A 23658-nucleotide genomic window follows, 5' to 3' on the forward strand; every position below is an offset into this window, starting at 1 on the left:
TTTCCTCTGGACACGCTTCTCTGTTACTAACAAGACACACCTTAGAACCACTTAGTGCCTTAATATTAATCTCTGGGGATTGAATTGGACTCACCACTCAGTACGGCTGTATTTAATAGTGGCTTCCTTCCGAGGCTTACATTTTTAGAGGGATCATAGGATTTTAAGGCAGGGGGACTTGTTCTGATGGTTTCAGGTTAATTTCCTATTTGTATCAGATTAATTTCCTATTTGTATCAGAAAACCGTTTGCTTGCTGATTTGATTATCTCCTTTCCTAAAGTCAATTGAGACCGAATTTGGTTTTTACCCCTTTATCCAGTCCAGCTACCACAGAACCTTTGTTTTGCCAGTGCAGTAATATTATTCTCTCGTTTCTAAAGTGCTCTAGTTCAGGCTATGAGTTCTGCCAACAGGACAGTGCGAGGCAATCGATATAATTAGCAAAGAACCATATTTTCTTCAGGATAACTTCTTCTTTTGGATATTTTGGTCACTTTGCCTTGGACTTTGTTTTTCTTTCATATTTTCTAGTATATGCTGGGAAACATAAGTGGATGGTTTAATAGTTTTGCGTGTGGGTTCATGAACCAGGTGGCCTGGGTTCAAATCCCAGCTCTGCGACTTCCTAGCTGTGTGACCTTGGGCAAGTTACTTAAGCTCTCTGTGTCTCAGTTTTCATGTCAGTGGTTGTTAAAGAAATGCAAGTATCATTCAGTCAAAAAAAATTCCTTCCTTCCTTCCTCCTCCCTCCCTCCCTCCCTCCCTCCCTCCCTTCCTTCCTTCCTTCCTTCCTTCCTTCCTTCCTTCCTTCCTTCCTTCCTTCCTTCCTTCCTTTGTCAGTCATCTATTCAAGCCACAAACTTTTCCAGAGTGCCTGGGACAATGTGCTAGGCTCTATAAACAGGGATACAAAGACAAATAATCCATGGTCTCGGCCCTTAGGAAAGTCTAATGAGGGATGTGCTTGTTACTTATGGTGAGGATAGATCACCTGGAAGAGGAAAGCATGAATAAGAAAATTGACCAATTTGAAGTTGAAGATCCAGACTCATTCTTTCATCAATCTCCAAGTTACTTTCTCCCAAGAAAGAGTAATTTCTTGGGCTGATGTTCAACTTGAGCAAACACCTGAAAGGAACAGCCTGTGGAAGCTACTGATAGTAACTCTGTTCTCCACAAACTGGTTTCCATGTTGTTGCCAGTCAGGATTCTGGCATTGGCCAGGGAATCCCGTGCTCAGGTAGGCTTTCCTTCCTCAGGGGACCCCCTACTCTGAGATGGTGGTGACCCTTGCGTTGGAGATCTACCACATAGGCTTCAGGAACTCTTAGTGGAATTCAATCCACTGGTTAGAGCTCCTGCCGCATGGCATCCGGGTCAGTTGTGGTACAGAGAAAAGATGCAGAGTGGACAGTAACACACCCTCCTTTCTACACATTCCTCACTTGACAACATCTTGTTCCTCAGTATTGAATTGCACCTTATCTCTTTTCTTCTGCCACCGCCAAACCCTTGAGGCCAGGGACTGGGTCTGCTGTACTGATGAACCTGAGATGGCATTGTCCCCTTTCTATGAGGGTCATTGGACTTTCACAGAAGGATGTCTTTCAGCTGATGCCAGCTCCCTTCTTAAGATCCTGTTATCTCTCCTACAGGCAGAGCTTCCTAGTGATGGGTAGGCTGGACTGAGATGCGGTGGGGCGTAAACGTGGGGCTCCTCGTTTTTTTTATATATTAGGCATTTGAGAAACGTTAATTGGTTGGGTGATTTGATGTGCTACTGGTAACAACCCTTGTCCTTGTTGTTAGAATGCACCACAGCCATCAGCCCTGGAATGCAAAGACCAGAATAAACTTGAGGAAGCCACCAGCCAAGCCCGGGCAGAGTTAGTCTCCACCCCAAACACAGGTGAGAGAAGTTTCGTGGGCCCTGAAAGAATGATAACTTTAATTGTAATAATGATACCTCCATCCAGACATGAGGCTCATGGGAGCCTGTGCAGATGACCATGCCTCCCTGGACCAGAAGCCACACTCAGGAGAGAGCTGGCTCGGAGCACCAGGGCCCCCCCACCTTCCTCTCTAGGACCTAGAAATTCAAGTCTTCCTCTCTCCTTTCAGCTGTTTGAAAAGCCTGTGGAAAACACAGAAGAATTAGAAGAATATAATTGACTCCTTCTAAAGGAGTCTCAAGGGTTTCTTTGTATGTAAGGCTGTTAACATGTGTGGCATATGAGGAACATTCACACGGCTTACAGGACAGTATCTGTTGAATTCAGGGCGGGGCAGAGACCAGAGACTTAGAACTTAAGGATTAGTAGCTACTTCTAGTGAAGATCCGCAGAGTTGAGGAAAAAGTATTTTGGATCCTGTAACGGAAATGCTTTCTCCAGAGGGGAGACGCCCACGTGAAGGGGGAGATGAGAGGAAGTAACTGTGGGAAGTGGAAATCCTGGTCATGGGGATCTTAATTTGGGCCATAGTCAGGGTTGGGGCTCACAGTATTTGAGGTAGTTGCGAACATTTAAAAATCAGGAGATTTCCAGAGAATCGGGAACGTGGTCAAGAGGAATAGCCTAGCTTCTCCTGAAATGTTAAACTCGCCACCGAGCCTGCATCTCACGTGGCACCACCAGCTGGAGCAGTCACTGTTCGTCACTGGGGAGTATTGGGGTTTCCTGTCCCTTCGCCCCCACAGACGCCGCCCCCCCACCTCCTCCATCCCGGCATTAGCCTTATCCCTCCAGGGGTTCTGTGCATACCCTTCCCTCACCTCCCTCAGTCACCCCTGCTCTCCTCAGCACCCCACCTCTATCTTGGCATCTCCTTTCGGCAAATAGATACGCTCTCGCCCTTCCCCCTTTAAAGCAACCCTCCTTCAGCCCCTCCCGCCCTTGCTGTGGTGTTGTCCTTGTAGAGCCAACCTGCTTGGAAAGGTCACCTGCTTTCTCTATCACCTCTTCCTCGTGTCCCACTCATGCCAGTGCCCCACCCACTGCTATGGGGCTTCCCCCGTCTCCACCCAGAGGGGTTCTTGCTCATCCTTCATTCTGCCCAGGGTAGTCTCAGGGCATTTGGTGCTGTGTCCTCTCCCTCCTGGAATCCCCCTCCTCCCCTGGCTTAGTGATTTCTCTCTTTTTTCTTTTTCTTTCTTTCTTTTTTTTTTTAAAGACTTATTTTTTTTGAGATTTATTTATTTGTTTGTTTGTTTGTTTTTTGGAGGCGTTGGGTCTTCGTTGCTGCACGCAGACTCTCTCTAGCTGCAGTGAGTGGGGGCCCCTCCTCACCGCCGTGTTCGGGCCTCTCACTGTGGTGGCCCCTCCCGCTGCGGAGCACGGGCTCTAGGCACGTGGGCTCAGCAGTTGTGGCACGCGGGCTCAGCAGTTGTGGCACATGGGCTCAGTAGTTGTGGCACGCGGGCTCAGCAGCTGTGGCGCACAGGCCTAGTTGCTCCGCGGCATGTGGGATCCTCCTGGACCAGGGCCCAAACCCGTGTCCCCTGCACTGGCAGGCGGACTCCCAACAACTGCGCCACCAGGGAAGCCCTCTTTTTCTTTTTTTCTGACCTCACTGCACAGCTTGCGGGATCTCAGTTCCCCGACCAGGGACTGAACCCAGACCGCAGCCGTGAAAGTGCCAAGTCCTAACCACTGGACCGCTAGGGAATTCCCTAGTGATTTCTCTTCTGTCTGCATGGTTAGGACGACCTTCCCAGGCCCCTTATGGCCTTGTCTCTTCCTGCGAGCTCACAAGTGGCAGAATTTCCCGAGGACCTGTCCTGGGCTCTTTATTTTTCTCGTTCTGGACTCTCTGGGCAACCTCTTGGGGCTGCTGATTCTCAAGCCTGCTTTCCAGCACTGGGCCCACCTGCGCCTCCCCTCACCCTGCCAACCGGACCCCCGTCGAGTTTTCTCTGCCTCTGATCAGCTCTGTAACCATCTGGTCGCCACACCAGCACCCCCCTCCTTAACATCCCTGACATCTTAGGTTTCCATTATTGACTGCAGTTGCCACCATTATTTACGGGTCCGCCTGTCTTAGACCTTTTCCTCCACAGAGGGAGTGAGCTTTAAGTAGAGGCCAGTCTAAAAGAAAAATCGGATCATGTTACTCCCCTGCTTATAATTCTTCAGAGGCTCCTCTTGGCTTTCAGGGTGAAGTTCATGTCTTTGTCTTAGCACCCAAGGCTGCCATGACCTGCTGACATTTCAGCACCCACGGCTTTCCCATGTGCACCTGTCGCCCCACGCATACCAGAGCGCTTGCTGGTACCCAAATTCATGATGTTGGTCCCTGCTCCTGTCTTCACAATTCTCCCCAACACTCTTTCTGCCCCCCGTTTTTCTGGGCCTTTGAGTCACTACGTCAGACCCCCTGAGCCTCTGGGTCTGGGCTCAGTGCCCTCCTGCGGTGCCGGGCACCCCCATTTCAACTCCCACAGTACTGGGCTTCTGCTAGACTTCACATCCCCTGGGGACCCGGGAAGGTCCCCTGCACAGTATGCCTGGCACATACAATAGAGAGATGACGGCAGGAGCTTCTGACTGGCTTCCCAGCTCTCACGTGGCTGCATACTCCTCGTCCTTTTGGGAGCAGCTTAGACTCTCACAGTGTTTGCGTTTCCAACGCAGCACTTTTTTCTAGTACGATGTACTTCAACATTTATTAAGTGTCTCAAGATTTAAAGACGATTGGGATTTGACCCCTTTCCCCAAAGGACCTGTTATACACCGGATGCATCACATCTATTCACTCAGTAAGCATTTACCGGCAGCCAGCACAGAAGGAGGTAGAATTCATGCAGCCAGGCACGGGGATTCACATAAAGTCTGCGGAGCTTAGAAGAACTCGCTGGGGCTTTTCATCTTCGCGAGCTTTGCTTTCAACGACAGGAGAAAGATTACAGCTGTCCTTGCTGGGACTCCTCTACTGGCCAGGTTACAGGCTTTTCCCTGATCACAAACGTTTCCTTTGAAACCTGCTTTCACGGCCCTCACTTTCATGGACTTTGAAGTCGGAATTTCATGTAAACCTGACTTCAGCTGAAACGAACATTTCCTGCCCCCCGCCATTGGCCTCGGGCTTTCTCTACTTCAGCTTCTCAAGAGGTTTCTGCCGTGTCCCTTAATAGTTAAAAACAGAACAGAGCTTGGGGTCGGCTTTCTCACAGCAGCACTGCTGTCAGCTGTTGTCATAAAGAGTCATTTTGGTAAATAAGCAGAAAATCAGTGTGTTTGATCAGAGAGCCGTGGCTGGACTTTGAGATAAGACCGTGAGGTTCAGACCAGTGGGGCTTTTGCTCCAGACCTCTATCTGGCCACGTGGTGTCTTAAGTGGCTAAGAGGGTTTTGAAAGATGAAATGCTGGGAAGTTGAATCTATAAATGTCCACCCCCAAAGTCACAATGTTTGCACGTCACACTGTCTGGCATTGAGAGCTGGGTAGCCTCGTGGTTAAGAGCTCCGCTCCGGAACTGGACTGCCGGGGTTTCAATCCTGTTTCTGCTACTCTAACCTTCTGATGGGACAGGTTCTTGTTTCCCCATTTGTGAAATCAGGATGATTAGAGTATTTCCCTTGTGTGGTGGTTGTGAGGATTAAGCCAGTTAGTAGCCGAGCAGGGCTTAGACACAGAGTAAGCACTCAGTAACGTGACCTCTTGTAATTATGCCCCTTTATCAGCTCCACACAGGATGTTAAACACAATGACTTTCTCTGGGTCACCAGAGCCGTCATCAGATCTCCCCACCTTTGCTGGTCCACAGCATCCCTGCTCCCGTTGTTTCAATCCTCTTTCCTTCTCTGGCCGTCTTATTCAAGTCCTCTCTCTCTCTCTCTCTCTCTCTCTCTCTCTTTTATTGGCTGTGCTGCATGGCTTGTGGGATCTTAGTTCCCTGATCGGGGATCCAACCTGGGCCCCTGGCAGTGAGAGCACCAAGTCCTAACCGCTGGACCACCAGGGAATTCCCAGTCGTATCTCTTTCATATGTTCTTTCTGCCTGGAATAGGCTTCTGTTTCACCTCTGCCCCTCCCCCCGTGTTCTGTCTCTCTCTGTTGAAGCCCTCTTGGCGGATTACGTGCAGATATTCCTGCAACCACCACTAACCATGGGAAAACTCTAGGATGATTTTTTTTTGTTTTTTGAGTTTGTATTTATAAATCTCTAAAGCCTTTATTTATTTATTTATTTATTGCACATTCGGGATCTTAGTTCCCTGATCAGGGATCAAACCTGTGGCCCCTGCAGTGGAAGTGTGGAGTCTTAACCACTGGACCGCCAGGGAAGTTCCTCTAAAGCCTTAGAGAGCCCTTGCCAGTGGACTAACCTGTGAGATTGCCATCTAATTTTTTTTTAATTGTAAAATATACATAAGATTTAGCGTTTTAACCATTTTTAGGTGTACAGTGCAGTGGCATTAAGTACATTCACATTGTTGGGCACTCATCACCATTCTCTGTCCCCAGAACACTGTCATCTTCCCAAACAGAAGCTCTGTACCCATTAAACAATAACTTCCCCTTTTCTCCCTCCAGTTCCTGGCAACCACGATTCTGTTTTCTGTCTCTGTGAATTTAACTACATTACGTGCCTCATATTGGTGGAGTCATACATTTGTCCTTTTTAAAAAATATTTATTTATTTATTAGTTTTGGCTGCGTTGGGTCTTCATTGCTGCACGCGGGCTTTCTCTAGTTGCAGAGAGTGGGGCCTACTCTTTGTTGCGGTGTGAGAGCTTCTCATTGCAGTGGCTTCTCTTGTTGCAGAGCACGGGCTCTAGGCGCACAGGCTTCAGTAGTTGTGGCTTGCGGGCTCTAGAGCGCAGGCTCAGTAGTTGCGGCGCACGGGCTTAGTTGCTCCGCGGCATGTGGGATCTTCCCGGACCAGGGCTTGAACCCGTGTCCCCTGCATTGGCAGGCGGATTCTTAACCACTGCGCCACCAGGGAAGCCCCATACATTTGTCCTTTGATGGCTGGCTTACTTCACGTAGCATAATGTCTTCAGGGTACGTCCATTCTGTAGCATGTGTCAGAACCTCCTTTCTTCTATAGGCTGAATTTTATGTATAGGTCACATTTTGCTTATCCAGTCATCTGTCAATGGACATTTGAGTTGTTTCCACTTTTTGGCTATTGTGAATGGCACTGCCGCGAACATTGGTGTACAAGTATGAGTCCCTGCTTTCAATTCTTTTGAGTGTTATGCCCTGTGGTGGAATTGTGGGATCATATGGTCCATCTCTTATGCAAGGTTGACTTTATAAATCAAGATCAGAGCTTGAACACCTGGTGGGAAAATTCTCTCTTTACCTCCCTTCTCCCCGACCCCCACCCACCCCAGGCCCTCCCACGGACTTTATCTCCATCAATGTCAACTCTACCCTCAGGTGCTTCAGGCTAAAACTCGAGTCATCTTGGACTTCTCGAATTCTCTTACAACTCATGTTTAGACAATGAGCAATTCCCATCGGCTCCATCCTCTGTACCCAGAATCGAGTCATTTCTCACCATCCCGAACATTGCTGCCGGATCCAGGCCACCACACCGCTCGTCTGCATTATGACAATTGTTTCCTAACTGGCCTCCCTGTTTCAGTCTTGGTCCCCCTCTGGTCTCTTCTGAGCACAGCAATAAGTTCAACCCGTGAAAAACATTAGTCAAATAATGTCATTCCTCATTCCAGCATCTCACTCCCCATCTCACTCGAGGCAAAATTTAAGTGCTTGCAAAGGTCTGTTGGCCCTCACTGCTCATCTGACCCCACCTCTCCTTCCCTCATCAGCTCAGGCCACAAGTGTCCCCTTGCTGTGCCGCCTCAGGGCTTCTGAGTTTGTGGAGAACTATGCCTAGAATGTTCTTCCCTTGACAAACTCTTCGCCTTCCAATGTCACGTCTCTAGAGAGCCCTTCTCTGAAAACTTAAAGTAACAAGCCCTTGCTCTCCTGATTCCAGGCGTCACCCATGCCTTTTAGCCACTTACTAATCACAGTCTGACACATACGCCCTCCCTAATCTGTTCCTTTCCTTCCTCCTCACTAGAATGTAAGCTTCATGATGTCAGGGGCTTTTTTTGGTTTCCTGTCATATCCTCAGTGCCTGTAACAGTGCCAGGCACACACTAGGTGCTCAGTTAGTATCTGTTCAATGAATGGATGGATGGTGCTCTGAGGTCCCCACCTTAACGGCCCACAGATGTTCCTAGTCTCTGAGAGTCATGCAGACGTATGAAAGTCCCATGGCTACCAGGCTCCAGTCTCATCCTTCTGGCCCAGGGCAGCTTCAAAATGAAGCAAACTGGGTTGATCCCTTTTTGCAGCCCCCTTTAGCCTTAGTAGTTCTTGTAAATGCCCCTGATCACTGCAAGGATTTATCCTATAACAAACAGCCCTTCAAAAACCTGTGCCAAAAAAACCCAAAACAAAACAAAAAACAAACCTGTGTCGTATCTGAGTTCCCCAAACTGGACTCTGTGGGCATCTTCTCAGGGGCTCAAGGAGTCTACACAAATCAAATAGTGTTTTTACATTTTGATGACAATCTGAGGGAAAAAAAGTCAACAAATTCTTGGTCTTTCGATGACTGCCTTACAGCTGAGGAGTGTCATATGAGTGGTTCCAGGGTGGTTGCATTTGTGTGTGTGGTATTCTTGGTGCCCAGGGATGCCCTGAAGTGATGGTCTTTCATTTTTATTTGTTCAAACTGGGGTCGCTGGTTCGTGAATGTCTTCTTGCAAATCCATGATAATTTTTTTTCCCTGTAAATGTGTCTGAAAGATATGTATTCAGACTGCACAGCTAATAACCCTGAGCTACTGTGCAGGCTGAAATACAACACCAGGCTAGAAATCTTCCAGGCTCCAGGCCTCGATTTTACGTGGGTCTGAGTCAGCCTAGGGCAACAGGGTATGAAGCAGAGGCAAGAATATTGGTCTTAGAGTCAGGAGACTGGAGGTGGCACCAATCTCGGTCTCTGAACTAACCGTGTGAGCCTGGGTTTGTTGGCCCACCTTTGTGGGTTTCATTCTTCCTCTATAAAATGAACCAGAGAATCTGAGTCTCTTCCAACCCTGACAGTCTCTTTTGTGAGATATGTTGGGGAGAAATGCCCATTTGGACACCAGGAAAAATACATTGTTGGCACCAAACCCTGGCGCCACCAGGACTGGCCATGAGGATAATAGTGACACTTACTGAGGTGTCCATTCAAGGCTCGTCTTCTCTGAGTGGACTTTGCTGAGGATTCTACCTAGAAATCCCACCTCCATCTCTATCCTTTTTACCCTAGTTGATTTTTCTTCATATTCTTCTCCTGTGCTTTTGAGGAAATCTGACCTTTATTAAGGTTATTTCTTATTATCTGTCTTCTCCTTCTAAAATTAAACTCTATAAGGGAGAGTTTTTTTGTGTGTGTGTGCAAGACTGTGCTCCAGTGCCTTGGAATGGTGTCTGTCCCTTACTGGGTACCTGAGCAACATTTTCTGAATGATTTGGGCACCTCCTCTGCTTTGGGTCCTGTGCAAGGTGCTTTACATTTTAATCAATAAGTGCATGAAGTAAGTATTATTATTAGCCTTGTGTATTGGCTGAGAAAACTGAGGCTTCACAAAAATCAGGTAACTTGCCTGTAAGTGTCACAGCTGAAACTTAAACCTGGGTAAGTTGCACACCTTGTTGTATTCATCCTTAGCTTTGGCACCTCTCAGCCAGGAGGGCTCTAGTGCCAAATGCATGAAGCACAGAGGGGCTATTCTGTGGCTCCGGTTTTTTTCCTTCTTTTGTGCAGCTCTGTGTACAGGGAAGGGGAAATTAAACTCTCATTTATTGAAGAGACTGTCTTTTTCCCATTGTATAGTCTTGGCTCCTTTGTTGTAAGTTAATTAACCATAAATGCATGGTTTAATTTCTGGGCTCTCTATTCTGTTCCATTGATCTATGTGTCTGTTTTATGCCAATGCCATACTGTTTTGATTACTACAGCTTTGTAATATAGTTTAAAATCAGAATGTGGGGTGCCTCCAGCTTTCTTCCTTCTCAAGATTTCTTTGGTTATTTGGAGACTTTTGTGATTACATAAAAATTTTGGGATTTTCTTTTTCTATTTCTGTGAAAAATGCCTTTGGAATTTTGATGGGGATTGCTTTGAATCTATAGAGTGCTTTGGGTAGTATTGATGGAAATCAAACTCTCAGAGTCCTCCTTGACTGCCTTTGCTTGCTCTGACTGCGCAAAGAACTCACTGTGCAGAATTGCAGAACTGGGTGGTTTGTTAGCTATCCTCTGGTTCCACCAATCCCTTCATTTTAAAGTGGAAGAAACGGAGACCTAAAACAGCTGAGTGCCACATAACTCCTGTATTGTCTTGATCTATGGACTGATTCATGAGCTTTCAGTGGTCTGGGTGGTAAACCAGAAGGCCCTTGGCAGCAAAGCTGGGAGCCTGCACAGTGTCAGGGGCCCACCCCACCTTGATACTATGGCCATCTGCTGGCCCCTTGGGCCCTGGGCCTTCGGGGTCTTCTGTTACTTGGGTGCTGTTCAGTTTCCAGGGAGCAGACACTGGCTGAGGGCCCTGCCTCTGGTCAGACCACCCCCCCAGACAGTGCTTCTTGATGTGAAAACCATGTCTGTCAAAATGTCATCTTCTTGGTGTTCAAACGTTCCAGGAGGATGGGTTTCAGGACCATTCTGTGGGCATTTTCATGTCTTCCTGTTCCTGACATGTTGTCCCTATCTTTTCCCTCCTGGGTCTCTTAGGGGTTAAATGCTACCAGGAAGAAACAGGGCAAGTTCTCCCCCTTATGCTGAAAGTAAAGAATGAGGAATAGTTTCTGTTCATGAATAAGCTATTGCTTATTGATGTTCCGATCACAGAAAAAATGTTCTTGTTCCTGTTTGTTACACATGAAATTGCAGCAAACAGTACAAGACTGACTATAATTAAGTACTTGAGTGATGTGGTCTCTATTATACCAGGTGTAGAAATTCAGGGGAAAGAGTCTTGGAGAGGGATGAAATGGTCACATAATAATAAAAATGAAATAAGAACTAACCCTTATCAAGTGCTTTCTATGTGTCGGACACAATACAAATGTTTTACGTGACTTGAACTCATTTAATCTTCTCAATAACCCTGCGAACCCTGTTCATCTCCATTTTCCAGTGGAGGAACCTGAGGCACAGAAAGACTGAGTAATTTGTTCAAAGTCATACAGAGCTGGAAGTGCAAAGCCAGGATTTGAATCCAGACAGCCTGGCTCCAGCGTCTTTTCCCTTAAATACTGCACCTAATGGCCTTGATGGAGGCTTTGTGAAGGAGATGAGACTTGAGCTGGACCTTGAAGAAGGAAAGGTCTGACAGCGTGGGGACCTATCTGAGTGATGGAGTGGGCATGGCAGACCCCAACAGGGAGGAAGGGACTGGCCTCACTCGGCAGAGTGCATGTACTGGGGAGCAGCAGGGAAGACGGCGGGGCAGTAAGTTGGGAACAGATTATAAAAGGTCTTAGCATCTAGTCAGAGGGTTTAGACTTGATCTGGAAGGACCCAGCCTTTGAAGTGTGCTGAAGGATGACTTGCTAGAAGCAGAGGTTTGGGGAGGTTTTTTTGGTGGCAGTGGTAGGTCTGAGGGTAGGAGGTGCGGAGGCAGGAATGAGGCGCCGGAGGGTCGAGCCTAGAATGCTGGTCTCAGCTGGGCCAGCTTGGGAGGGAAGATGCATGCAGAGTGGGAGAGACAGGGGACAGACCGGAAGGGCTCTCACCACCTGAGATCACCATGATGCAGTGACATTCTGGGCAAGCAGGGGCCCCGCACCCCAGAGCTGCACACACCTGGCCCAGGAGTGGGCCAGGTGGCTGCCCCAGCACTAAGAAGTATGCCTGAACTGCCCCGCATCTGTCTGCCCTGCTCCACCCTCAGAGCACAAAAGGGCTGCGCTTCCCCTGCACCCTCCAAGTCCTGCACACCTTTCTCGTGGCCACCCCAACCTAGGACCCCACAGGGAGGGGAATTCTGGAAATTCCACATACAGAGCAGATTCACTTTTCTTTCACTCTTCTCTTTCCCTCCTCAGCGATTTGACTGAAAGGGCTTCCACAGATGCAGCATAAATTTTCTCAGCGAATCAGTTGTAGCCAAACATCATATCTGAGGATCTCCCACCCTCCCTGCAAGTTCGTAATAAATCTCACCTCTTCTCTGAACTTCCTGAAGTTTCATCTGTGCCACTCCCATCCGGGGCACGTGGTTTTCTACAGCTGCATCTTCTGTATGAGTTTGCTTGGGCCTCCAGGACCAGATGGCTGAGCAGCAGACATTTGTTTTTCACGAACCTGGAGGCTAGAAGTCCAAGATCGAGGTGTGGCAGGGTGGGTTTCTCGAGGCCCCTCTCCTTGGCTTATAAATGACGGTCTTTTCCTGTCTCCACGCGGTCGTCCCTCTGTAACTGTCTGTGACCTTATTTCCTCTTGTTATAAGCACACCGGGGTCATATGGGGTTAGGGCCCACCCTAGTGATCTGATTTTAACTTAACTGCTTCTTTAAAGACCATCTTCAAATGCAGTCACTTTCTGAGGTACTGGAGGTACTTCTACATGTGAATTTGGGGGGCAGGGGCCACAATTCAGCCCATAACACCTTCCTTCTCGTGCAAGTTACCACAGGGTGAAGGGTCAGCCCAGCAACTACCCAGGCTGCGCTGTTCTTACATCCAGTCCCTCATGAGGGACAGCCTCTGGGCTTTTCTGTGAAGGGCGTTATTTACTGAGGCCCGGTTTCCTACGCAGTGTCGTCGCAGTGTCGTCCTTCTCCAGGCCAGGAGCTTTCTCCACGCAGGCATTCCAACTTGGTCAGATCCGAAAGTAGTAAATCCAGGGGAGATTTTTTTTTTTTTTTTTTTACTGTGTGCAGAATTCCTGGCATAGCAGAGAGCTCAGGAAGGAAGGCCCTGTTTGGGGCCAGAGATCAAGGCTTTGGAGGCTTACCCCTCTGAGAAAGCGTTAGGCCCTCCTCTCACTAATCCTGTTTGCTCCATTAGCCTCTGAATTGATGTACCTAGAATGATGCACTTTGTCACAACCAATGATTTAATGTAACCCTTGAGCTTTTTTTCCCCCCACCCTTAGAGTACCAGTCACTGGGGGATCTAGAAAGGAGTAGAGAGGCAAGATTGGCAAAGGGGAGGGTTCTGTGGCTCTCAGGGTCCAGGACAGGTCACTGGGTCCAGTCTGCTCTCCCAGCGGGCACCCGTGGGGGCCAGAGGGCTGCCCGCCTGGCAGGAGGTGGGGGTCTGGGCGAGGTGAGGCTTCCCAGGCCCTGCCTACTGTCCTCCTGCTGGAAGTGGGGAGGGAGCGGGTGACAGCCTTCTACAGATCCGGCAGAATCGAGCCACAAGGGCACCGGGCATCTTCCTCCCTCTTCTCTAGATTCCAGCTCCCAGGCACCGGCCAAAGTTGCCATCGCTTTTTATTAAAGTGAAAAACACTTCACTGAAGTGAAATATTCGAGATATGAATATTCTCCAAAGCCATTTTGGAAATTTTTCAAGAATAGTTTCTTAGGCAAAACAGGGAAAAGGACAAGATTGCACGCAGGGCTGGATGACCCACTTGGAGAGCCGGTTCTAGAAAGAGGACTTTGATTTGATGCTACGGCCTCACGTAGAGGGAAGGAAGGGAGCGGGAGGGTTGGGTTGGAGGGCTGGAGGCCTGGCCCTTCTCCAGGGTGTCCTCCTTGGTACGTGACAGGCCCTTGGGGAGACACCTTAATAAAGGGGTCGCGAGCAGCCTGGCAGCCTTCTGACCCTCCTGGTACCCAAGACAAAAGTGTTAGCCTGAAGTGACTCTTTAGGTAGCTTCCTAGCACATTTACCCCTTTACAGACCCCAAACTACGCAAGTAAGTGGACCTCTTTTAAAAAGATAAAGGTATTAAAAACATCCAACTATCTTATTACGGTAAGTGCTGAAGGAGATGCACCTTGTAATCTTAGCTGTCACATTAGTGAAACACTTTTATCCCAAAAGGCCTGGGAGGTATTATTTTAAAGCTATTTTTGTACTAGTGTAGACTTTCTTCTTTTCTAAACATGGCTAGAGTGGTCAGTTTGGGAAAAGTAGAAGAGGAGAAAAAAGGAAAAGAAGAGACACTTTCCTACCAGCGCTCTCCGGAGGTCTAGAAGCTGGTAGAAATGGCCTGAGTGAGAGCTGAACCAAGGGCCCTGGGTCGGTGGCGGAGGCTGGGAGGGGCACTGGCAGGGCCGGAGGGGTCGAGTTTTGGTGTGAGGCGGCCTTGGGGCCTGCCCCACCCCCCTCCCAGCCCCTGGGCTCTTGCTGAGAGGAATGGAATGTGTGTGCGGACCGGACCTGCCAAGCCGAGGCCGCTGAGAAGTCAGGACCCTCCTTACCCATTGCCAGATGTTGTTTCTGGCAGGTAACTCTTGGGAGGCCTGAGCATGGGGGAAGGGAGACCCCTGCGGTGTGCAGGCGCAGGGACTTGAGGGATGACGGAGGGCAGGTCCCGGCTCAGCTTGGTACCCAGGCTGCTCGCGAAGTGTTTGTGGACCGACTGTCAAGTTCACTTTTGTTGGGCAGCTCCCACACTCCTGGCACATTGCATTCCTCCTCTAGTGTAATCCGCACAAGAACAGGTGAGGAAAGTCTCATGTCCATTTCCAGACAGGGGACTTTGGGATCCGGACGTTCTGTGACTTGACTGAGGTCACACAGCTAAGAGGCCGTGACATTCCCGGCTCTCATGCTGAGGGGGCATAAGAACCACTGGGGAGCTGGTTAAAAACGTGGGTTTCCCCGCACCACTCAAGATTCTGATTTTGTCATAGCATTTTTTTAAAACTGTGGTAAAATACACAGAATAGAAAATTTACCGTTTAACCATTTTGAGTGTATCGTTCAGTGGCATTAAGTACATTCGCATGGCTCTGCAACCATCACCACCAACCATCTCCAGAACTTTTTTCATCTCCCCAAACTGAAACTCTGCCCCCATTAAACAACCACGCCCCTCCCCCTCCCCCAGTCCCTGGTGACCTCCGCTCTACTTTCCGTCTCTGAATTTGACTACTCTAGGGACCTCTGTAAGTGGAATCGTGTAGTCTGTGTCCTTTTGTGTCTGGCTTATTTCACTGTCACAGTATTTTAAACAAGGGCCCCTGGCAATCCTCATGTAGGGGTCTGGACCTCTCTGAGGAATTCTGGCCGAGGCTGGGAGGCGGGTGAGGGGAAATGCCTTCCTGGCACAGGCTTTGCTGGCTGAGTTTATATGCATGGGAGGGCTGGGATGAGTCAGGGAGTGCTGGTGGAGAGGTAGGAAGTGGGAGGTGACGGTATGGTGTCAGAGGGACCGTGGGGTGGGCAGTGGCTGGTTTCTGGCAGGCATTGCTTAGGGTAGGGTGTTGACCAAGGCCTAAGAGCTCAGGGCGGGAGGACGGGAGGGACAATTGTGTGGACTGGTCAGTTCAGGGAAGGCTCCCCGTTTCTTCTTAGCTTCTCTTTCTCCTAACTGCTAAGGAGGATGGAGGTGCGGCGCGCATACACTGCGCCTGCGCACGCATCGCACTCTCCCGCCCCCCAACCCCCCCCTCGACCTGGCTGCGGTCTGCCTGGCCTCCTATTGGTTGCCTGGCCCCGGGCCGGTCTCCCTCCGTCTCTGTACCTCTCTTTCCCCATTTATGACATTTATAGTTACAGTACCAATCGCATAGGTGTGTCGTAAGGATTAAATGAGAGAATTCCTGCAAGGGCTTAGAACAGTGCTTGGCACAGATTAAGCGGCCAATCAATACCCAGCATAACGCAGAGGTTTCTGGTGGGGCTGTGATTTGCCCCGACTGTTTGTTTTTTTCATAGTAACGTAAATACAGACTCGGAGAGGAGGTGGAGGACTTGTAGCCGCAGGGTGTACTGATAACACGGGTAGTGAGGGTGGGCGCTGGTGGGTGGTCCCCTTGCCAGCCTGAGCCCGTGCCACGTCTTCTGCTTGGTTTCAGCCTCTCTTTCTCTCAGCCATATGACTAAGAGGTCGTCGGCAAACCGGGAGGAGAGTTCTTATCAGAACCCTACCATGCTGGCACTCTGATCTCAGACTTTCAGCTTCCACAGCTGTGAGACAGATTACTGTCGTTTAAGCCACCCCGTCTATGGTATACAGTGTTTGTCATAGCAGCCTAAACCGACTGAGACACAAGGGATGGGGCTAAACATCCTACAGTGCACAGACCCGTCTCCCACAGCAAAGAATTATCCAGCGCAAAATGTTTATTTTATTTTATTTTGGCTGCGCCAGGTCTTAGTTGTGGCACGAGGGGTCTGTAGTTGCAGCATGCGGACTTCTTAGTTGTAGCATATGGAATCTAGATTCCCGACCAGGGATCGAAACCGGGTCCAGGCCCCCTGCATCGGGAGCGCGGAGTCTTACCCACTGGACCACCAGGGAAGTCCCAGCACGAAATGTCTGAAATGTCGCTTCGAGACACTCTGCTCAATGGTAGCTTTTTTTTTTTTTTTTTTTAATATTTATTTATTTGGCTGCACCGAGTCTTAGTTGCGGCACACAGGATCTTTAGTTGCGGCATGTGGGATCTAGTTCCCTGATCGAACCTGGGCCCCCTGCATTGGGAGCGTGGAGTCTTAACCACTGGACCACTTAACCACCAGGGAAGTCCTGCTCTAGGGTAGCTCGAACTGTGCTTGCAGCCAGAAAGCACTCCTGCAAGGACTGCCGGCATCCCCATAGTTCCAGATGGTGACCCTTTTGTCCTCATCCCTATGGCTGCAGGAGGCTGACGCTCATGCCCAACTTCTCCCGTAGTGGTGCAAATAAGCTCAGAAGTTCTTTAACTTGCAGTGGTAGACCACTGGTGGAGCCGGCATCTGGGGCGTGGCAGGGAGGGTTAGGCCCGAGGGGTTGCAACAGACCCATCATCTCGTATTATCTATGTATTGAATTGACATTCACCAACTGGGTTAGCACAGGGTTACTGTGGATAACTGGGCTGTTTAGAAGTCCCACTGCTCCCCCCTCCCCCACCCGGAAAGAACAGAGATGAGTTGAAGATTGTCAGGAGATGATGATCTGCTGCAAATGGTCATTCACAAAGTTATTGACCTGCCCACCTGCGATGGCCACTCATTGGACCCTTGACTCAGCACTCAAGCCTCACTCCGTGGCTGCATGACAAAGCAATTGGATGAGGCGATGAGTTTTAAACTTCTCAACTTTTGTGGTTTTGGTGGCTAGGAACCAGAGCCCTAGTTACAGGAGTGTTTTCTAATCTCTATGGGGTTTTTCCGTGTAATTTTCGGTTTATGATCCAGCGCTCATACGTGGATGAGCTGTACTTTCTGCTTTCCCCGTGTTGTCCACTTTGTAAACTTGAATGGTTTCATGTGTCACCTTCTCTGTCCCTGACACCTCTCCCTCTTGTGGAATGACCTGTTCCTTTACTTGTACCCACACAGCCCGTTATGCTGTGAGAGCCCATAGCTCTCATTATAGTCTGGTTATGTCAATATAATCCCAATATAAGGAATATAACTCACATAATTCTCCCCAATGGAAGAAGATTCTGGAGGGGAGGGACTACATGTTTTCTCATCCTTGAGCCCTCAGTACCGGGGCTGGGTCTGACCCAGGATCAGGCTGCAGGAAATGTTTACTGAGCTGAACTGAACTTCAAAAGAGTAAAGCGTGTGCAACAATTTGATGGTGAAAATGGCAGATCTGGGCCACTCGATATATACATGGAGGAAAGAAAGACACTGCAGCAAGTTCTAGCAGGGTACGTGGAAACTGCCTGAGAGCGTGTCCATCTTTCTTTTTCCAACCAGCTACAGCTGCTAGCATGCATTCCTCAGCGTCAAAAGGCTTGAGTGTTTCAAGATGCATTTTTGGAATGCTGGGCTAGCCATCGAGAATTTAAGATGTTTATAGGATATGCTTTCTGGTGAGATCACTGCAAAAGTTTGAATTGTAGAATATGAATTTTCTTTTAAAGAAATGCAATTATATTACTTTGAAGACTGTACTAAGTGTAATTGAACTAAGCTGAGAGGAAGGACCTAGGCTTTGCATAACCACCAAGTAAACTAGGTCTTTTAGAAGAGAAACTTGGGGACCTTAATGAGTATACAAATGATTCATAATTAGCAGGCATGTTGTTTGTAAATAGTTTATTATCCCACATAGTTTAAATGCTTCCTCATTTTAGATATACGATCAATTTGCTTAATAGCCTCTGTTTAAACGATCACAAATACTGGATCAGGGATATTTAAAATTTTTTTATTTTATTTATTTTTGGCTGCGTTGGGTCTTTGTTGCTGCGTGCGGGCTTTCTCTAGTTGCGGTGAACGGGGGCTACTCTTCGTTGCGGTGCGCGGGCTTCTCATTGCAGTGGCTTCTCTTGTTGCGGAGCACGGACTCTAGGCGCACGGGCTTCAGTACTTGCGGCATGCGGGCTTTAGAGCACAGGCTCAGTAGTTGTAGCGCACGGGCTTAGCTGCTCCGTGGCATGTGGGGTCTTCCCGGACCAGGGCTCGGACCCATGTCCCCTGCATTGGCAGGCGGATTCTTAACCGCTGCGCCACAAGGGAAGTCCCGGCATGTTTGAATTGATACGTTTTTGTTTCATTCATTGATCTAACCAGTATTTATTGAAAGCCCATTATGTTCCAGACCCTGGGCATAGCAATGAGCAAAATCAAGTCCTTGTCTTCTTGGAACATTCTAGTGAGGCGAGGCGTGATAAGGGTTGCAAAAATCCAGATGGCTACTATTCTGTATAATTAACTTGTTTCAACGTAAGGCACTTTTGTGTTGTCCTGGAATAGCTAAAGATGGATACATCATTAGAAACACATTCCTGGTCTATAGGACTTGGAGATAAAATCAGAGAGAATGACACCTTCACCCTCACCTTGGATTTCTCCCATTAGGGACTGCTCACACTTATAGTGCAAAACCACATCACCCTTTGGTTCATCCGCAGAAATGCGCTGGTGGCTTGTTTATACCCAACACTTCTTTGCAATTAACAATTACAGTGATTTGCACGAGCAACGATTCAACACTCATGGGAGTAAAAAGTCATTTTCAGGCTTGATTCCACTGACCTTCGTATCAGAGGAGCTCAGCCGGATTGCCAGTTTTTACTTATTCTGCCCATTCTTTTGGCAGACTTTAGAGAGCAGATATTTTCAGAGTTGGTGATTCGAAAAGTAGCAAAATATATGGATTTGGAGTGAGAGGGCCTGGATTCACGTTATCCACCCGCCATTTATTGGTCAGGTGACCTTATGAAGCTCCTCTAACCTGTAGACCTTAGTTTCATCATAAAAATGTGGCTAAAACTGCCTGTGCTGGTTACTTCGGGGGTGTAAGTGATTTATAATAATCTATAAATGAAAGTGTCCCATGTTGAATGAACATGGGCCGTTGCTATGATAATTTATAACACACTTCCATGACTTTCTTCAGTAGTTTTCAGTTCTGTAGCTTTAATAAATAGGGACAGAGAAAACTGCTGACCCGCTGGGCGTGGCAGCTGAGTTTTCAATAACTGTTAGTCCTAAGGAGGGATGAGGTGTAGGGCTAGAGACCAGAGATGAAATGAGAGGGGAGGGCAGGTGTGGTGGGAGTGAGGAGCAGCTGGTGGCTGGGCGGGGGTCTGTGGTTATAGAGGGAAAGTTCTTTTTTTTTTTTTGTTAATTATTTTATTGAAGTATAATTGATTTACCATGTTGTGGCAATCTCAGCTGTACAGAAAAGTGACTCAGTTATACACACACACACATTCTTTTTTTAACATTCTTTTCCATGATGGTTTATCCCAGGATATTGAATATAGTTCCCTGTGCTATACAGTAGGTCTTTGTTTTTTATCCATCCTATATATAATAGTTTACATCTGCTAATCCCACACTTCCCTCCCCCACCAACCTCCCCCTTGGCAACCACAAGTCTGTTCTCTATGTCTGTGAGTCTGTTTCTGTTTTGTAGATAGGTTCATTTGTGCCATGTTTTAGATTCCACATATAAGTGATATCATATGGTATTTGTCTTTCTGACTTACTTAACTTAGCATGATAATTGCAAGTTGCATCCATGTAGCTGCAAGTGGCATTATTTCGTTCTTTTTTATGGCTGAGTAGTATTCCATTGTGTGTATGTACCACATCTTCTTCATCCATTCATCTGTCGATGGACATTTAGGTTGTTTCCATGTCTTGGCTATTGTGAATAGTGCTGCTATGAACATAAGCGTGCGTGTATCTTTTTGAATTAGAGTTTTGTCCGGGAATATTGCTGAATCATATGTTAATTCTATTTTTAGTTTTCTGAGGAAGCTCCACACTGTTTTCCATAGTGGCTGCACCAACTTACATTCCTACCAGCAGTGTAGGAGGGTTATAGAGGGAAAGTTCTGCATGTAATGAAAGTGGAGTAGTTTCAGGCCCTCTTAAGCCCTAGGGTGCCACCTAGCAATGGGGTTGCTGAGACGAGGTCCCAGCTACCCTGTTTTAGAATGCAGGAGGCCAAGAGGCCGTTTTAGAAAGACTTCTATTTAAAAGTTTAAATGTCTATCCCTTAAAGGTTTCATCTTCAGCCATTCAGGAAATTCTACTCTATAAAGTGACTCATTCATTCCCCGAGGGTTCCACAACGCCAAGGTTTTACTGGGCCAACCACAGAGACGTCCATTCCTGGAAGATTGTTCCCATTTTGTCATGGACTTGGAGGGAATATTTTTGAATTCTCAATTATGGAGAACTCAAAACACTTTTTTAGAAATTAGTTCTAAAATCCTTAGGTATTGTCCTTCTCTTACTCTTGAGTATGAAAATTGGAAATGTCTTATGCTCTCCAGATTAAATAATCTTAATGTGCTTAAAAAGGCAATTTAGATTCCAACCCTACTGCGATACAGACACCCCCTCTCCAGGACATCCCAACCACCTTCCCTCCAGTTAGTGGGGGATCCTTTGATCTTCTTTCTTTCTTTTTTTTTTAATAAATTTATCTTTTTTTTTATAAATTTATTTATTTATTTACTTTTTATTTTTGGCTGTGTTGCGTCTTTACTGCTGTGCGTGGGCTTTCTCTAGTTGCAGTGAGCAGAGGCTACTCTTCATCGCGGTGCGCGGGCTTCTCATTGTCGTGGCTTCTGTTGTTTTGGAGCTCGGGGTCCAGGTGCACAAGCTTCAGTAGTTGTGGCACACTGGCTCAGTAGTTGTGGCCTGCGGGCTCTAGAGCGCAGGCTCAATAGTTGTGGTGCACGGGCTTAGTTGCTCCGCGGCATGTGGGATCTTCCCGGACCGGGGCTCGAACCCGTGTCCCTTGCATTGGCAGACGGATTCTCAGCCACTGCGCCACCAGGGAAGCCCTGATCTTCTTTCTGTAATCTCATCCTCAACCTTAAAATCCCACTGTCCTCACCTCTCTGCTTCCAAAGCTCAGGGCTTAGCTTCCTGCTCTTCTCTATCCACTAAAGAAAGGCTTATTTTCCCTTGAATCATTTTTTTCTTTTTTTATTGAAGGATAGTTGGTTTACAATACTGTGTTAGGTTCAGGTGTACAGCAAAGTGATTTGGTTACATATATACACATATATATTAAAAAAAATTCTTTTCCATTATAGTTTATTACAAGATAGTGAATACTGCTCCCTGGGCTGTATGATCATTTTTTAAAGATATGACAAAAAAGCCAAGTTTTTACCAATGATTTCAGACAACTCAAAACTGTTGAAAGGGAAAAGTGGGCGTCACCCCCGATGCCCTCTCCAAGGTAAGCCCCACTTGGCCTGGGTATGCACTCTTTCTGGAAAGCTCTCCCAGGCTGAAGGCTTCGGGACAGGGTCTCTGGATCCAAGTGTCCAGCTCTTTGTGGTCCAGCCCACATTTCTGCTGGACACTGTCACGTGAGTCCCTCATTTCAGGTACAGCAAACCTTAAGATCTGCTGGCGAATCCACTTCTATAGCCACTGTGGACAGGCATTAAGTGACCTGCAAGACAGGTTTCCTGTATGTAACCGTGGGAACTACCTTGGACCTCTGTGTGCCTCAGTTTCCTCATCTGTAACGTGGGTTAGAGCACCATGATCCCTCACACACTCTTTCGCTCTGATCAGTCTATGCGTCCAGCCCCCTCCTCAATTAATATTTCTAGTTTCCCTTCCTGCACGGGTCATTTTTTTTGCCCAGCAGAAGGGCTTGTGGAGGAGTGTGGAGAACAGGAAGACTGAGGTCACCTTTGGGCTGTTAGCTGTGTGACCCGGCCAATCATGTGGTCCTCTGGACCTTAGTTTTCTCATCTGAGAAATGGGGGACTAGGGCTGTCTGATCTCCAGGAGACGTTCTGGTTCTCCTCTGAACCCCATGATTCTCATGACCTCCTCCTGCCCAGGGTGGCCCCTCTGATCCTGAGGGAACAGTCAGCTCAGCGTAGGTGTTTGCTTCTTTCAGCACACAGTGGCAATGGTAGGTTTTGGGGAGGGGACAGTCTGGGGAAGATGGGCCCTTTTCTAGAGCCCCTGAGTCAGTTCCTCATGCTCTGACTTCCTTTTTTCCTTTGAAGCGTTGTGAAATCTCAGCATATCACCCACGCTCACGTTCGGCTCTGAGAGCATCCCAACGCCATTCCAATCCCAAGTACGAGTGATTTGGAGATGCGTCCTTGCGTGGGGTTTTGAAGGGGCTATAGGATAACCAGGCATCCCGGCTTGCCCTGGACTGTCCTGGCTTTAGCCCTGGAAGTCGCATGTCCCAGGAAACCCCTCAGTCCACACCAGGGTGGTTGGTTCCCCTCCCTGTGGTCCCCATCAGGGCCTGGCTGATTTCCCCAGTGGGACGGGCCACGGTTAAATAAAGGAGTCAGCAGGGCAGTGAGTCTCAGAATCAGCTGGGGTTCTGGACACATACAGATTCCTGGGCCCCTTCCTGGAGGGTCTGAGTCAGTAGATCTGAAGGGGGGGGCAGGAATTTGATGTGATCAGGCCCCCAGGTGGGTCTGGGGCAGGTGGTTCAGGTTCCACACCTGCTAGGCTTGGGGAAATGGAGGAGACAGAGTCAGCTCCTGCTCTTCTGACACAGGCAGGAGCCAGGTAGAGCCAGAACTCCCTCTGATACACAGGGGAACGAAATCAGAGCTGTAAAGTGAGTAACGTGAGTACTGGCCAATGTTTTTCCCTCCTCCCACCCTCCAAAGTCATTCAGTGCTTACAAAGCTTGGCTTTGTTCATTATGAGGGCTGACGTGGCATGCTTTGGCAGGGGGTCTGCACAGAGGGTGGGTTAGTTGCCAGAAATGGCCATCGCCTGAGGCTCGCATCAGACTCTCCTGTCTCAAAACACCCCTGCACCGGGTGACCCCTCTGGTGAGGGGACTGAGGGGGACCATCACTAAAGCCCCTTGCGGCTCTGATGTTCTGGCCCCGGGCGGTGAGGAAGTAGCCCTGTCCTTATTCTTGGTGGGCAGCTGTCACTGCTGTCGCTTACAAACTAAGCCTTATTCTAAGGTGAAGTGATGCTCTGGTGTCCTCAAGGGCCCTTAGTGATAGGGTTGGTGGAACAGGACCTGGAGGTCGGGTGGCCGTAAAGGGCTCACTTATCCTCTGGGTTCGGGGATGCTCCCTTGTCCCTGATG

At 48.3% G+C, this 23658-nt stretch overlaps 1 protein-coding gene across 1 annotated transcript in view; it reads left to right on the forward strand.

Moving 5' to 3' along the window:
* The window catches only part of AHNAK (AHNAK nucleoprotein), an 81648-nt gene that overhangs the window by 44999 nt on the left and 12991 nt on the right, over positions 1 to 23658 (forward strand). Inside the window, exon 5 of the mRNA XM_070046107.1 lies at positions 1812 to 1911. Coding sequence (XP_069902208.1) covers positions 1812 to 1911 — 100 coding nt within the window. The remainder of the gene's footprint in view (positions 1 to 1811; positions 1912 to 23658) is intronic.

This window comes from Globicephala melas, chromosome 8 (genome assembly GCF_963455315.2).
Source record: "Globicephala melas chromosome 8, mGloMel1.2, whole genome shotgun sequence".
Classification (NCBI taxonomy): Eukaryota; Metazoa; Chordata; class Mammalia; order Artiodactyla; family Delphinidae; genus Globicephala; species Globicephala melas.